The sequence below is a fragment of the Lepidochelys kempii genome, chromosome 10, assembly GCF_965140285.1.
Source record: "Lepidochelys kempii isolate rLepKem1 chromosome 10, rLepKem1.hap1, whole genome shotgun sequence".
Classification (NCBI taxonomy): domain Eukaryota; kingdom Metazoa; phylum Chordata; order Testudines; family Cheloniidae; genus Lepidochelys; species Lepidochelys kempii.
Window position 1 is genome coordinate 59,358,551 of NC_136389.1, and position 13,228 is coordinate 59,371,778.

Below are 13,228 nucleotides of genomic sequence, written 5' to 3' on the forward strand. Positions count from 1 at the left end.
ACTGAAAAAATGCACAAAATAAAAAACTCAGCCACTATAGTCAATGGACAAATTAGATTTCCTGGCATTACAGGTCTGCCCCAATAAATAATTGATCTGGTGACATCATCGTTTGCACTTTGGATTCATCCAGTTTTCAACCATAATCCAAAACAAACTCTTCCATCTTTAGAATTACAATAGTGAATTTAACCTTTGGTTGCAGCAAGCTGAAAAGTATCTTCTTCCTCCATAGTGTAATAAAGGTGAGAAGGTTCAGGAACAGAAAGATAATAAAAGCAACAAGTTTATTTTCTATCCCTCACTTCTCCTCAGGATACCTCTCCTATGGTATGCTCAGAAGTGTTTACACTGTATTTTCTAAAATTATTGCATACATTTTCAAGGGGTGGTCCTTTGCTTGATAGCACCCCTACTTTACAGCCACAAATTTTCAGGTCTTGAGTTCCAGCCACTCAGTTCCAGCAAGGACAACAAGGACTCTACTACAGATCCACAAAGGTATATGCCCCTTGATTTTTGCCTTCTAACAAGCACCATAAGCTGGAGTGAAATTCCTCTGGAAACACCAAATTGGACCTAATCTTAAATCAAAAACCTGTGATGCCACCCAATTTTATATAGTTTCCACATAAAATCATAATTCATCCTAAATTTTAGGTTTATAACGGCACCTAAAACTAGACTAGCTTGACATGGTTGGAGGTCCAACTATGAAGGTTTCACATATCTCTAGTGTCTCACTTCACATTCAGTGTCGTTCCATACCAGTCCAGAGGAGACACTTATGTGGTTCCCAGGCACCAGTCCCACTCAACACCCAAGCGTATGCTCTATCTACAGCATTCTGTCACAGCTGATTCAATCAGCACAGGAGTAAAGATTAGATTCAGCAACTGAAATTGTGGCTATGTCTACACATTTGTGCCCTTTCTGAAAATCGTGCCATGTTCACATGAACTTTGATTTTCAGGGGAAGGCAGTAATCTGAAGAGGATTACATTAATGTGAACTAGCATACTTTTAGTTTGCACCTGCAGCGTCCACATGGGGGAGTTACAGTGCAACACTTTGGTCTGAACTGTGGAGCAGTGTAGACAAGCCCTCAGTCTCCTACATAACTGTCCATCATCCTAGCTCTAGCACCCCGGCCAGCCTCCTTGCAAGGTGTTTTACTGAATGTACAGTGCAAGACCACATTCTCTTTAAATGTTCCTGTTCTCAGCCACATCCTGGAGAACTTTTCAGGTTTCTTTATTAACAGATCTCACCTGTATTAAGAAGCATGTGTTACAAAGGACTGCATAAAAAAAGGCACTCTCCAAAACTAAATGGCAATTATCTTGGTGAATGAGTTTGAATATCAGAAATGGACAAACAGGAGTTAGTTATTTTTGTAAAGGATAATTCTAAAAAGTCTGCCTTTTCTAATTTAAGACATTAAAAAAAACATTACTTCAACATATTCAGTACCTGTTTCAATAAGTCACACAAATGGATCATTTCTGTTAACTGCTAAAACTCCAAGAAACAAGTTCTCATTTCATGAAGTTTTGTTGTGGATAAACAATGGTTTAAATTGTAAAGTTAAGTACAGTCAAGTTACATATACTACGCAGCCAAAATAAATCTTCATTTGATGTATGTAGGTAAAAGTAGCACACAGGAAGAGAAACCAGAAATGTGCAGAAATAAAGCAGAAAACGACAGCAATTTCAGTGACCTAAAAATGAAAACTACAGTTTGTGATAATTTTCTAAAATGGAAAATCAGATGGGGGGATTTTTAAAAAAAAAAAGTATTTAAAAAACTGGAGCATGCATACAAAATGAAATATTTTCAACTTGGACTTTACATTATTTTGGATAGTTTCAGACTACAGAGCATTTATATCATAAAGTAATATAAATGACTAAGCACTGGATTGTATAGTTGATACAAATACCTTACAACTTGCAGTAATCAGATGTTCTGTTGGTGACTAACAGTAATATGTACAGTAAGGTCCACTTATCTCAGAGCAACTCCAGAATATGAGGTACATAATATTATTTAATTGTGACCAACCTTAAAAATCTCCCTTGAATCATATTTCTGTTATGCATCTGATGGTATACACTAAATAAGAACAGGTTTCAGAGTAGCAGCCGTGTTAGTCTGTATTCGCAAAAAGAAAAGGAGTACTTGTAGCACCTTAGAGACTAACCAATTTATTTGAGCATAAGCTTTCGTGAGCTACAGCGAAGTGAGCTGTAGCTCACGAAAGCTTATGCTCAAATAAATTGGTTAGTCTCTAAGGTGCCACAAGTACTCCTTTTCTTTTTACTAAATAAGAAGTCTCGTTTTCCTGTTGATTACTATACTGTCTTTAACTGAAACAAAAATTACTGGGATCCTTAAACCAACTACACACAACTCTAGATCATCTGAATAAAGTAACTTCAAGCATAAAAAAAGGATAATTATTCTTCCCTTTACGTTTTCATAGTGTATAATGGTAATGACCTCAAGGTCAGGCATTTCTGCGAGTTAATGATGGCCTGGGTTAAGGGCACTCAGCTACTTCAGCTGGTCATCAACTGCTATCCATCTGTCATTACTGCTTACACAATTAAGAATTTTTTATGCAATACTAAAATCAATGTATTAAACAAAATTACACTTAATTTTGTATTATCCCTTATTTAGCTATCTCATATAGCAGACATTGCCCTTGAAAGAGTAATTTGCAACATATAAAAAAGATATTATCTAAAATAAGGTGGGATGTGAAAAGTGCATCAGCGTTAAAGGTCTAAGAATAGTTCACGTTACTGACCAAGAGCTGATGAGTCATGAAGTGGTCTTCGGCGTGGATTTGCAGAAGAAAATGGGTAATATGGTGTTCCAGGTTTTCCTGAGGATGACAACTGACCAGGACTTCCAAGCCCCATATCTGATCGAAGGAGACTGGACTGTAAAATAAACAATGAAAAGCAAATTATTGTAATTACTAAGCTTCAAATTAGGTTGTAAATGAATTATTAATTATGCTAGCTGCTTGTGACAGTTTTAGCCAGTTATTCAATTTTTAATCAAGGTTTTAAAGTTTAAAGAAATGTTGATATTTTTTATTATTATTCAGAGAATGTACTTTTGCAATAGCAGAGAGACCTATAGCTCAATTTTAAAGACCAAAATAAATTTTGCTGTGAGTCTGGGAAAAGGACTTAATTCCACTTAAAAGGTCTACCTACTAATACATCATACCGTACTGTAAACAAAATTATATTTATTTGCTAAATTTGTAAAATAATTAAAAAATTGATTAAACTGTTAAAAGATATCATATTTACAGTGTGAGATTAGGATATATTATTCAGGTTTAGTATGCACACACTGAAATTATACACACAGAGAAATTATCCTGAAGAGCAATTTAAAACACAAAAGCCAAAGTATACATTGATTACATGTAATGTGTGGAATATTCAATAATGGTGAAAATGTTATAAGCAATTCCGTATTTACACATGCATAGAGGGAGAGTGAGTCATCATTTAAAGCATAATTTTAATGTTACTCCTGCCTGGTTTTGGGTTTCGTCACGAACCCAAATCTTGGGCTGAGTTTTGGTCGCTGCAGAGGGCCTTTGCCATTGAAGGTGGAAACCATGCTTAGCTCTGCAGTTACAGTTTGAAACAAACCCCAAACTCAGAGTGAAACTCAGGGTGTTCTCTATAAAGTAAAAAGACAAGGAGTACTTGTGGCACCTTAGAGACTAACAAATTTATTTGAGCATAAGCTTTCGTGAGCTACAGCTCACTTCATCGGATGCATGCAGTGGAAAATACAGTAGGGGGATTTTATATACACAGAGAACATGAAACAATGGGTGTTACCATACACACTGTAACGAGAGTGATTAGGTAAGGTGAGCTATTACCAGCAGGAGAGGGGGGAAAAAAAACCCCACTTTTGTAGTGCTAATCAAAGTGGGCCATTTCCAGCAGTTGACAAGAACGTGTGAGGAACAGTGGGGGGGGGGGGGAAATACACATGGGGAAATAGTTTTACTTTGTGTAATGACACATCCACTTCCAGTCTTTTATCCCCCTACTGTATTTTCCACTGCATGCATCCGATGAAATAAGCTGTAGCTCAGGGAAGCTTATGCTCAAATAAATGTGTTAGTTTCTAAGGTGCCACAAGTACTCCTGTTCTTTTTGCGGATACAGACTAACACGGCTGCTACTCTGACATCTAAGGTCAGGCTTGACAAAGCCCTGGCTGGGATGATTTAGTTGGGGATTGGTCCTGCTTTGAGCAGGGGGTTGGACTAGATGACCTCCTGAGGTCCCTTCCAACCCTGATATTCTATGATTCTATGAAATACTGTATATGGCTACTGAACAGAAGAAGCCCATTTCTCTATAACAGTAACTCTGAATACCTCCCACAGCTTTCCCTCATACATTAAACAGTCCACACTGCATGAGCCATTTCTTACATAACAATTTGGCATCTACAGTAATACACCTTAATGGCAACTCTAAGCCAACTAGCATCTCTTACATAAGTTCTTTGATCTCTTTTTCTTCATGCTGGATCACCACCTGAAGCCTGGTGCAGACCCAACCAATTTACTTTGTGTTTTATAGCCTTACTTTTATTATACTAATCTAAGTTGTGATAAAATCAACCTCAAAGATAATTATGCAGATACAAAGAAGAGATGCTAAAAGCTTGCTGCTGGGTATTAGGACAACTTAATATTGTTTGCCTAGGCTTAAACTGTGCTAACAATACCTGATAATTGAGTTGCAGGACAACAAGTGACAGGAAATGTTGAAAATAATTTATCATTAAACATTTTAAAAAATGCGACTTCAAACAGAGTTTCCCAAGCAGCAGAGTATTTTATAGGGGCTACAAGTTAGCTTTGATTTTTAGCAACCCTCCAAATCAGATGATGTAAACAATTCAGTATATAGACAGCATTAACATTCAAAATTATCCTTAAGTTAAATTTAGTGATGTGAAAACCAAGTGGTTTAGTATTTGTATCTCACCAAAATGTGCACTAGATGCTTCACAGCTGACGTGAATTCCTTTCCTCTAATTCCTTCCTTGACCTTAGCCAATCTGGCTTCCGCTCTAACTGCTGTCAGTCATTTCATGCCAGTACAATGGGTCTATGTCACCTTACTGTGCATCCCATCATAACTAGGAGAAGAGCGGTGTAGCTACAGCACTGTTGTTCTCTTGTGATCCCCAGCAGCCAGAATGGCCCCTTGGCACACAAGTTACAGCCACCTTTGTCCCCACCCTGCAGCCATGACAAGTACAGTACTTACATTTATCAATGCCAGGACTGAATTAACTCCTTTTCTTTCCTCCTAACCACTCTCTAATCTCCCTCTATCTGTAGCTTTTTCTATGCCACACCACAATCCCCTGCATCACTCAGGCACGTAACCTGTGTGCTCTCTCTTCAACTCTGCCCTCTCACCAGTCCACAGATTCAGGGGTCCCACATCCAAATCTTGCTACCTCTTCCTCTTAAAATGTCCAACATCTGTCCTTTTCTTTCTGTTCACGTTGTTGACACTATCATCCACACCTTCATCTTTTCTGTCTGGACTTCTGCAACTTCTGAGAGGTTGCTGGTTACCCGAGGTCACTGATAGGCTCACAACAGGACTAGTTCCTCAGCCCCTCTCCATTTGTTCTGCATTAGCTCTGGTGCTGAAAAGCTGTCAGAATAAAATGTGGCCCAAGGACTGCATAGTGTAAGGAACAACTCTGTGCTGCTTTGTGCTGATACAAGACTCGATATCATACCACCTTTACAACTGCTCACCCTCAGCTGCCGGGTACCATCTTTTTTTGCTTATAATGAATGAATAAAACCTGAAAACTTAATTTTAAAAATAAAAAGGGTTAAAACAAAGCAAGTCTGTGCTTTGTTTTAACCTTATTAACTTCAGGAATAACAAGTCTGATTTTCCCTGTTTTAGTTGGAGGATGCGGAGATGTTAGATGTTTCTTACACATCTTCTCTTCCAGCAGTGTACAGGGCACTTGAGTTAAGTAGGTGTTAGCAAAACACAAAAAGTTTTAAAGCATCCTGAACTAAAATAGCTTACCCACTCAATCAGATTTCACATTCTTGATATCTATGATGCCATAATCTTACTAGTTCTCTAGTCTGTCTAGAGAATACTCCAGGAAAAGCAAAGTAGAGAAGGCCTGAATTTTATTAATTAAAAACACATACAAGATTTTTTCTTAATAATTTTAAGGCTGTCTTTACACATAATAAAAGGCAGCAAAAAGGGAATGAAGCAATTTCATTTCCTTTTCCAGGTCACCTTCAAAAACCTGTCAATTTTGCCTTTAAAAAATACATAAATATACCTCATTGTTCTGCAGTACTACTGAATTATCAAAGCTGCTACTTAAACCATTTGGCAAGTTTTTAGAGGTGACCACCATATAGAAAACTTAGTTTGGGTATGCAAGTTCTTGCTTTCGACCTAACATCATTTAAAGGAACAGATCAAAACCAGTCAGTAGTAAGTAGTGTGCATATTTCAAGGTTGCTCAAAGGGCTGCAGAATTTGCCTGCAGCCCAGGAATATGTGGCTTTGGAAGAAAGTACCCTCCTGCTTTGCAAAAACATCTCAGATTGGCAGATATAGCAGGGGAAAGATTCCAGTCCATATTTAACTGTCTCAGGATGTCACTCATAAGAGCATGCAGTGTTCATAGAATCATAGAATATCAGGGTTGGAAGGGACCTCAGGAGGTCATCTAGTCCAACCCCCTGCTCAAAGCAGGACCAATCCCCAGTTTGTGCCCCAGATCCCTAAATGGCCCCCTCAAGGATTGAACTCACAATCCTGGGTTTAGCAGGCCAATGCTCAAACCACTGAACTATCCCCCACCCTCCAAACTCTAATGACTGGGCTTGTTGTTGTAGCCTTGTTGGTTTCAGGATATTAGTGAGACAAGGTGGGTTAGGTAATATTCTTTTACTGGACCAACTTCTGAGTGAGACATGCTTTCAATCTACACAGAGCTCTTCAAGTCTGGGAAACTCTGTGTAGGGTGAAAGCTTCTCTCTCTCACCAACAGAAGTTGGTCCAACAAAAGATATTATCTCACCTACCTTGTCCGTCATAAAAGCAGTCAGAGAGAGATGGGAGCATTCCAACAACTGACCTTATGCAATGACAGTAGCTTTCATGATGCCTTTTGTGGTTTCCCCCTACCTAAAAAGGGGAACCCCAAAAGGTCATCTCTTTCACACAGGCAACAGGAAAAGCTGCTGGAAATTATCCACATAGACATTCTCTACCTATACAGGGAGAAGTGGGTACTTAGTTTCTGGTATCTTAGGAGAAAACACGTGAAGGAAGGAAAGGACAATGAGTGTGGAAATTCTCTCTTCTACCAATTCACCTCTGCCAAGTAATTCCCCAAAGACAGATGCCCACATCCCTCCCAACTCCTACTTCTCAGCTGTCAGCCTCCATTCATGAAAACTACAACCCTCAATCTTTCCAGTTGTCAAACATACCAAGTCTCTACCACCTTTGCTTACACCCTTTGTATTGCCATAACCTGATTTCTGCAAGGACATGAAATAAGTGTTGAGACATTCAAGAACTCTTCATTATTACTGTATTATAATACAACTAAAAGAATCCACTCTTTTGGTTTGTTACTGCATTTATTTTACACTGAAGCAGAAATGTTAGTCAGTGGCTCCAGTACTGACATGCTACAGCAACCAGGAGTCTAGCCACAGAGTTCAGAGCTAGTTGGCCACAGCAATCAATCGAATAATCACAAGACCTGCATACAGCAAGTCTCAGAATATACAGCGCATTGTGTAAAAATCTAATAGCAGCACAGGTTAATTTTGTAAATCTACGCTAGAGAGTTATTCTCCAAGTATAATCTTCTGATATTACTGCAACTGAAGGAGGTATATTAAGTACAACTGGTTAAATATAGTTTTTTCTCTGTCTGCCACAGTAAAATAAAATAGATGTCATTAGCTCATCTTATTGACTTTTCTGCCTGTCTGAACCAATTGAGAAGCAATATTGACTAGGACTGATCCTGTCCTAAGGGCACCTGATGGAAAAAGGAATACAAAAATACCTCTAACAAATTGGTTAGTCTCTAAGGTGCCGCAAGTACTCCTTTTCTTTTTGCAGATACAGACTAACACAGCTGCTACTCTGAAACAAATACCTCTGAGGATACAATGACTAGCAAGGAAACTTTGTATTATCAGTACAAGGCTACTCTGGGCTAACTGCTTCTAGTCTCTTCACAGGCATCAGTTTACTGAAATGACACACAGCTTAGTTCTCAGCATTAATACAGAATGTTCAAGTCCTCAGTCACCTAGAACCTCATCTGCTAAACATGTATCCAATTACTAAGGAATAATCAATGACTAGTTATCCTCCAGAAACACTGGATAACACTGGCTGGATTAGTGTCATCACAGAAAAGCTGACATCATTAAGTAACTGCCTCTCTGAATTACATGAAACAAATACCCATGTTGTAAATAAACAAGACAATTAATATAAAGGAATTTTTTTAATGATTTGTAGTAGATACTAACCAGAAAAAAGAAAAGGTTTTTATTTCAGTCAACCAAGTGACAGAACAGCCCTAATTCCAAAAAGGCAAATAACTGGTTATGGAGGCAGGGAGAGTACACTCAGCTGCACTGCTTTTCTGCACCCACCCTTCAATTTAACCCAGGAAACAGCTTTGATGATGGCCTCAATGGAATCAACGTGACCTGCCCCAAGAGGTAAAAGTGCTACAGCGCTCACCAGCTGATGGAAAAGCATTCTAGGGGAAGGGGTGATTCAGCAAAATATGCCACAGAAGGATGAAATAAAGAAGAATCACCTCTTCACACACAGGAAGAAAGGAAGGAAGAGTGTATTCTGTCTACTTTCATAATACAAAAAGTTAGATTTGTATAACAGTTTTTACATGTACTGCAATATATATATTTAATTAGCTTTAAATTGCATATTAAGTTAATCTCCATGCCTAACTAAAACATTATGATTTTGTGAACAGTAAATACTTTGTTTGCTTTTTGAAGCAAACGTGTATTTTCAAATGATTTTAAAACTGGATTCTTTCACAGGTTTTGGGAAGGAAGAAAGGAAAAAGTTACCCCTACTATTTTTTAAGACATCATTCTTTCTTACTTCTGTGGACCTCCAAAATTCTGTTGACACAATCAGATTATGAAGTAGCATTCTGCTTCCTATTAAGGTGTTTTCAGTAGAGTGCAAATAAATAATTCTAAAACTCTGGTAAGCAGTTCTTTAATTTTCGAAGCGTAATTTATGAAAATGAAAAACTGGTTTAAATGAGTGTTTTAAATGTCTCTGCATTATGTTCTCCAAACGATCTCAAAGATTTGGGTTATTTCTAGAGCAGGAAATCAGGTAATGCTTAAAAATGTGTTAGTTAACATTTTTTAACTAACATCTTTAAATGTTCGTATGAAAATGGGTTCGCTGGTTGCCACTGACCCAAGGCTCTTTTCTAAGGGCTCACCATGATCACCACATACATTTTTGAGGGTACCATTCTGTTTGTCTTAGTTTCAAAGACATTTTAGTTAAAGTATGTTAGCTAACCGTGTTTCATTGGATGACCCTTGATTCACTTTATTTCCTGGAAACAGGGCGAGATGCAGAGTGGTGATTGTGTTTGCGGACACCAACCCCCTTCCACACACAGCAGATCAGTCTGAGGTCTGATGTATTTGGTGCTTTCCTGTATGATGCAGAATTAGCTTGGACAGCTATAAACACAGGCATTTGAGAAGCTGTAGATGCCATCCTGGACTAAAACACTACAAGTGATGCAACCTGGCCCTAGCCCTGTTCAGCTGTGCAATGGATTGGCTCCTTGAATACATACATGCTAATATCAGTATAACTGCCAGTTCAACCTCTCTCCTGACCTGGATTATGTGGATGTCATTGACCAATTTGGTCAGGACACAAACAAACAAACAATCTCAAGGATTCACTAGAGAGCTTCCAGCATGAGGGAGCTGCCCTTGGGCTAAGGATTTCTTGGGCAAACACAAAAATCCACAATGTTGGTGCAAAAATTGTGATACAAGACATCTGTGGCTTCTGGATAAATCATGGAAGTAGCGGATGACTTCCTCTATCTAGGCCATAAAATATTGTCAAATGGGCACAGCCAGCCCTAAGGAAAACTGGTTTAGCAGCCTCAGCCTTAAAGGACCTGCAAAGGTCTGGAACCAAAAGAATGTGAAACTATATACAAAAGTACAGATTGATCGAACCTGCATTCTTTCAATTCTCTTATATGGATCTGAAACATGGATGTTGCTTCAACAAGACATCAGCAGGCTGGAGGCATTTCCATATGTGTTGTCACAAGCCACTAGTGAATATAAGATGTTTTGACTCTCCGTATTAGGCACATATCACTGAGAACTGGCTTCGAGAGTCATCGCTGGCTACTGCCGGCTTGCTCACCTCAGAGACAAAGTCTCCACAGATCAATCTCTGAAGATCAGAATTGAGGTCAGGAGGGCACTTGGCCCAGTGGCACTTGTGGAGTTCCCACAATTAACATGGCTAAACCAGATCAGTAATAATTCTATGACGCTCTTAGACTCCTGGAACAAAGTTATATAGTGTGATCATGGTCACCGGGCGCTATGTACTTCCACTGCCTCAGCGCATTTCTTTTATTGTTGTATGTTAGTTAATATGTTTTTAAGTACTATCTAATTTTCTAGTCTTGGCTACATGAGGCAAAATTCTGCCCCCAGGTACAACTGCACAAGCTCATTATATTTATTAGCCAACTACCAAGGGGATGCTTATAGGAAAGGAGGCCAAAGTTTATCCTGTTATAAACATTTCATTATGGCAAAGCCATTGCAACACCATAGCTAAGGTTGTATTCTGGTTTGCACATGAAACAGGAGTTCAACCTTCAAAAAACAAAAACAAAAAAACAGAATATGACTGAAATTTTCAGCATGCAGTCCACAACAGCTTCAATCTTCTGAGGAGTTTCAATAAAGTTAGCCAAATAGTTTCCGCAATTTAATCAATTAAAATCCACCTCCCCAAATAGTTCACATTTTGAGTCTCTTTTTTTCAGGTCCTTCTAGCTGAAAAGCTACAAAGTCAAAGTCAAAAAATGTAATATGCATTCAGTGGGTACTTTTGAGGTTATATAATTATTTGGTTAATTAACAAAAATAAAATGAATGTGTTAATGTTGCTTTAACTGAATCCTTACATGCCTTGATTACCTGACGGAGAACAAGATTTACAGAGACCAGGACCCTCTATGAAGTAAGAGTTGCTGGTTCAGCATCCACTTTCCTAAGCATGAATGAATGATTTCCAGAAGCATGCAGAACAGATCGTGAAGTGGAGAAGTTTGGTATGTTTGTGATGCTGGGAGAGGGGGAAATCTTCACTAGGGCAGAGTTTAGTTTTTGGTATGTTGTCTGCCCTTGTGCAGGATGTTTGATTCCAGGTGGAGGAAGCGAAGACACACGCTGTTAGATGCCTTAAATTTTCATTTTATTGCTTGGTGGTTTTGTGTTAACCACAAATCTTAACTCTGACTCACCTTAGCATTTTTGTGTATCATTTAATAAAATGCGGTGATAAAGAGGATAGTCAAGCTCCACTAAACAAGGAGACACAAGGAGGGTGAACTAATATACTTTATTAGATCAATTTCTGTTGGTGAGAGAGAGAAGCTTTCAAGCTTGCCCTGTTTAGGTAAGTTGCACATGTCCACTTCTTTCTGACTGAAAAAGCTCATATAAAGTTAAAAATGCAATAAAGTCATTTCCTTGGGAGGTTCTATTACTTTATAGACCTTCTGGATACAAGACAGCAACTTACCTGAGTCATATGCCATACATCACAGTCAAGTCAAAGTAAACAACTAAGACATGTAGCGCTGTATTTTTAACTCTATTCAGTTTTCTGGGTGTTTTTGACAAAAATGTATAAAAACAGACCACAATAAACTTTTAATTTGGAAAACACTGACTTTTGTGAAATTATATTATAATGTTAATTCATTTTAAATTTAAATTCTAGGGATATGTTCGCAATTATCAGCATGTTGTTAAAGAATCCTATCCTGAGAATCTCATTAGACAGTGATGTGAAATACAGTTGTTTCCATTTTGAGAACAAAGGGACTTTGAATGAGTAATCAATAGCAACTGGCAGAAAATGAGACATTAATTATGATCCTCTAGTGTTTTGTCTCAGACAAGGTTTCATTAAACGTATTGTGCTAACCTGTACAGTTTCAAATCATTACCAATACATTTGGCCATATATATTTATTGGAGACAGGCGAGAGCATCTCAAAAGAAAAAAATGTGTTATATGAAGTCTTGAATATTGTTTTTCTTGCTCAATTTGAAATAAAAGCATGGATTGTAAAACATTAGTCATTTTTTTAAAAAATGCCCAAATCTTATAATCTCAGTGTAGTCTCTTGAAAATTTAATTATCTTCTATACCTAAAGTGTCACGCAGGTTTGAAAAGATAATGACAGTCATCCATCAATTGCACCCTGCCAGTGTAATCAGGCTAATCTAGCTCAATGGAGTAAAAAGAAGCTACCTAGGGTACTAAATACTAAAGTGCTACAACATCATAAACAAAATAACAGATATTTAGTTTTACTGTTCTCCTTAATTAACATTAACACTGAGAAATACTGAGATTTCAACATATTCCTCCTCCACTCTTTATACTAAAGCTTTTTTCAGTACTGTATCAGCTGCCTACTCAATATGTAAACCCAAGCAGAACATGCTATTGTGGATATTTCTATTCCAAAGAAAGGGTGGGGGGAGGAGGGAAGGGGAAGAAAGATGGAAATATCACAGTAAGTAGCTTTTAGAAGAATCCAAATCAAAAGACTTTTTTCAGGGGGTGGGGGTGGAAATAAATATGGGAAGGGAGGCATAATGTGTTTGTGTTTATTCAGTATTTAAGTTACTTGAAAGGATCCAATCAATAGAGTTATTTTTAAATGAATACCTCCCTCTCTCCACGGTGATGGTTGGTTTTCTGCACTGGTACCCTAAGTGGTAAGACTACAAATGCTGTTACAGGCTTCTAGAAGCAGAACCCTGCTGATGTTGGTGTCCGATCC

General features: G+C 38.1%; 1 protein-coding gene across 8 annotated transcripts in view; it reads right to left on the reverse strand.

Moving 5' to 3' along the window:
- TCF12 (transcription factor 12) overlaps positions 1-13,228 on the reverse strand; it is a 281,225-nt gene that overhangs the window by 62,466 nt on the left and 205,531 nt on the right. For all 8 annotated transcript variants that reach the window (XM_078854657.1, XM_078854656.1, XM_078854658.1 and 5 more), the window contains one exon: positions 2,819-2,954. In XM_078854657.1, coding sequence (XP_078710783.1) covers positions 2,819-2,954 — 136 coding nt within the window. The remainder of the gene's footprint in view (positions 1-2,818; positions 2,955-13,228) is intronic.